Source organism: Callorhinus ursinus, unplaced genomic scaffold (assembly GCF_003265705.2).
Source record: "Callorhinus ursinus isolate GAN/ISIS: 27379988/994484 unplaced genomic scaffold, GSC_fseal_2.0 scaffold3214, whole genome shotgun sequence".
NCBI lineage: Eukaryota > Metazoa > Chordata > Mammalia > Carnivora > Otariidae > Callorhinus > Callorhinus ursinus.
In genome coordinates, this window is record NW_027400268.1 from 2,279 (window position 1) to 5,808 (window position 3,530).

The 3,530-nt window shown below is 39.9% G+C and overlaps 1 protein-coding gene across 1 annotated transcript in view; it reads left to right on the plus strand.

The window, feature by feature from the left end:
• LOC112818379 (deoxyribose-phosphate aldolase-like) overlaps positions 1 to 606 on the plus strand; it is a 1,071-nt gene extending 465 nt beyond the window's left edge. Inside the window, exons 2-3 of the mRNA XM_073890737.1 lie at positions 67 to 188; positions 317 to 606. Of these exons, the coding sequence (XP_073746838.1) occupies positions 67 to 188; positions 317 to 606 (412 nt within the window). The remainder of the gene's footprint in view (positions 1 to 66; positions 189 to 316) is intronic.
• The last annotated feature ends 2,924 nt before the right edge of the window (positions 607 to 3,530 follow it).

Sequence of the window (3,530 nt, forward strand, 5' to 3'; positions counted from 1 at the left end):
CGATCCCGGGACTCCAGGGTCATGACCTGAGCTGAAGGCAGTCGCCCAACCAACTCAGCCACCCAGGCGCCCTGGACAGACTCATTTAAAAACACGATTGGAAGAGATAAGATTGGCTGTGGAAAATGGAGTTATGGAAATTGATGTGGTGATTAATAGGACCTTGGTGCTGACCGGCCAGCAGGAAGCCCTGTGTGATGAGATTCGTCTGTTTCGCTAGGCCTGTGGGGGGCTCATCTCAAAACCATCTTAGCAACAGGAGAACTTGGATCTCTTACTCATTTCTATAAAGCCAGTATGATCGCAATGATGGAATGATCAGACTTTATTAAGACCTCTACTGTAAAAGAAACGGTAAATGCCACTTTCCCAGTAGCTATAGTGATGCTATGGGCCATTAGAGATTTCTTCTGGAAAACTGGAAACAAGGCAGGCTTTACACCAACAGGAGGCATCCGCAGTGCAAAGTATTCCCTTGCTTGTCTCTCTAGTGTGAAGGAAGAGCTGGGAGATGAATGGATGACGCCAGAACTGTTCCCAATAGGTGCCAGTACTCTGGTTTCGGACATTGAGAGGCAGATTTACCATCACGTTACAGGAAGATAGGTGGCCTATCATGTTCTTCCGATGTATTAAATCTGTGACCAGTTCCAGAAAAGTGCTTTACAGCAACATGTAAAATGTGTTTTTCTACGTAATCGCTAAAATTGTTTAATTAAAACTTGAGGGAATGAATAGATAACTGACTTTTTCCCCCCTTAAAACTTTCACTGAATTTAATTCAACAAATAAAAGAAAAAAACAACGAATCCATACATGGGATTCTTTTCAGGTGTCTCTGAGTGGCCCTAATTACTTGAAGATCTGTATTTTTAATTTTGTGAAGATTTTCTCTTAACAATTCTGAGTAAAATATTAATCATAGCTTTGACAGCATTAAATTCTAAGGGGGGGGGGAGACGTTAAACTGCCCAAGAAACGTGTCTTTAGTGAAAGAAAACATACCATCCCTGAGCTGCCGTTCATACTTGGACGAATTCAGGAGTCACTGACTTGGCACTAACTTCCTGCCATGAAAATCTGTCTTTAATTTTTGCAACAGCTATGCTCTCCTATTAATTGTTTTGTTAATGAAACTCCTGTCGGTACATGATATTATGCTATTGCATTTTTTAAATAAAAAAATCTCTGTAGTTTATTTTTTTGGAAAAATAAAATTGTATGGTCCTGGCATAGAAAGAGACACACAGGTCAATGGAATAGAATAGAAAGCTCGGGAAATGAGAGTCATAGCACTTTTGGCAAAATTTACTCATTAGAGTCAGTACATTAAAGGTTTATTTAAACTTAGCTCTGATATAATTAACTCTGAATGGGAATTAATATTTATTAATATTAATTAATCAGCTGTTGAAACAACTGATTCCAATAAATGCTTCTCTTTAAACATGTTTTATATAAATATATATTATAAAATAAGGATGATTTGGAATGCACATTTTTAAGAAAACTTAAAATCACTTTGAAAAACCTATCATGGTGAAAGAAATATAGATATCCATCATCACAACTGATAGCATCACAAAAGACGACAATCAGACACAATCCGTATCTGATGGAAGGATATAACATGGCTTGAGTATTTCTGCCCAAATGTTTAACCTGTTGGAAGCTATAGATACAGCTACTCATTTACAAAAACACACGTCAGAGAAATGTCCTAACAAATAGTATGACATGTAATCAATGGAGTCCACACTGCGTATATTCTTACGGGAAAAATATTTTCTCAAAGGAAAACGCTAAGACAAAAACGGAGGAAGGAGGAAGAGGAGGGAGAAGGAGAAGAAGAAGCAGAAGCAGAAGAAAGCTGAGAAACTAACCCACACAGCTATGGTCTTAACTGACGACACAGCAGCAGACAATATGCAGTGCGGAAAGGACTGTCTCTTCGGTGAACGGCACTGAAAAACCGCATGCTACATGCAGAAGAATGGAACGGGATCACTTTCTTACACAAAAACTTAAATGGATGAATGACTTGAACATAAGACCTGAATCCATAAACCTCTGAGAAGAAAGCACAGGTAGTACGTTTCTGGACATGGTTTTGGCAAAGAGTATTTTAGATCGGACACTAAAAGCAAAGGCAAAATATTCAAAAATAAACATGTAGAATGACATCAAACTGAAATCTTCTGCACAGCAAAAAAATAATAATAAAAAACTTAAAAGGTGGACTATCCAATGAGAAAAAATATCTGCAATTCATATGTGTGAGAAGAGGCTAATATCCAAAACACACAAAACACTCATACAAATCAAAACAAACAAACAAAAACCTGTATAAAAAATGAGGAGAATATGTGAAGAGATACTTTCCAAAGACAGCACCCAGGTGACCAACAGACACAGTAAACGTTGTTCAACATCACTAATCATTGTCAGGGAAACAAGTCAAACCTGTAATCCGCTATCACTTCACAACTGTTGGGATGGCAATCGTCCCAGAGACAGACACCAGGTGTGGTCAAAGGTGTGTAGACAAGGGGACCCTGTGCACTGTTGGTGGGAATGTACATTGGTATAACCACTGTGACAAACAATATAGAGGTTCCTGAAAAAAGGAATACAACTACCACATGATCCAGGAATTGCTCTAGTGAGTATTTATCTAGAGAACACAAAAACACTACCTCAAGAAGATAGATGCACTCCGTTGTTCACGGCAGCATTATTCACAGTAACCAGACATAGAAACAGAGACCATGGGAGCATTATGCGAAGGAACTCAGACACAGAAAGACAAATACCAGATGTTCATGGACGTTCCACATGGAAAAATATAGTGAACGCATAGATACTGAGAACAACTGGTGGTTGCCAGATTCGGGGCTGGGGGGCTGGGAAGGTGGTCAAATGCACAATGTTTGAGTGATAAAATCCGTAATTCATGGAACATTCTGTGCAGCATGGAGACTAAAGCTAACCCAGCAGGATGGGGTACGGTTTCCCCTGCTATTTGAAAGTACATTGATCCTAGCATAACTTTCACAACAGAAATGGTGTAAACCAAGGGAGGAATTACCATTCATTTATACAGAAAAAATAGTGAGCAAGCTCACACTCCAAAAATGACTTCTCTTTGGCTTTCCTTAGGCCTCGGGACACAACTTCCTAATGGATGGAGATAAAGCACAGCAGATGCTTACAGACACAATTCAAAGCGCTGGGGGCTGGACGTGGATAGCGTTTCCCAGGAAGGAGCTGGTTGGGGTTTTCGCCGCCTCTGCAGTGGCTCCCAGCAAAATAGATGCTGAATGCGATGCTCACTTTTCGAATTTTTTCATAAGAGGGAAATCCTCTTCAGTTTTCTTCCTGTTACTGAAGCCAGGCAATGACGTAGATCTTTCAAAGAAGGCCAAGTGTCTCACCGTGAACTTTTAAAAAGTGGGGAACACTTGTACTTGAAATGTGCTGAGGGAGTAGGTGTTAACTGTTCTCCCGGACACACACATCAGCAGATCCAC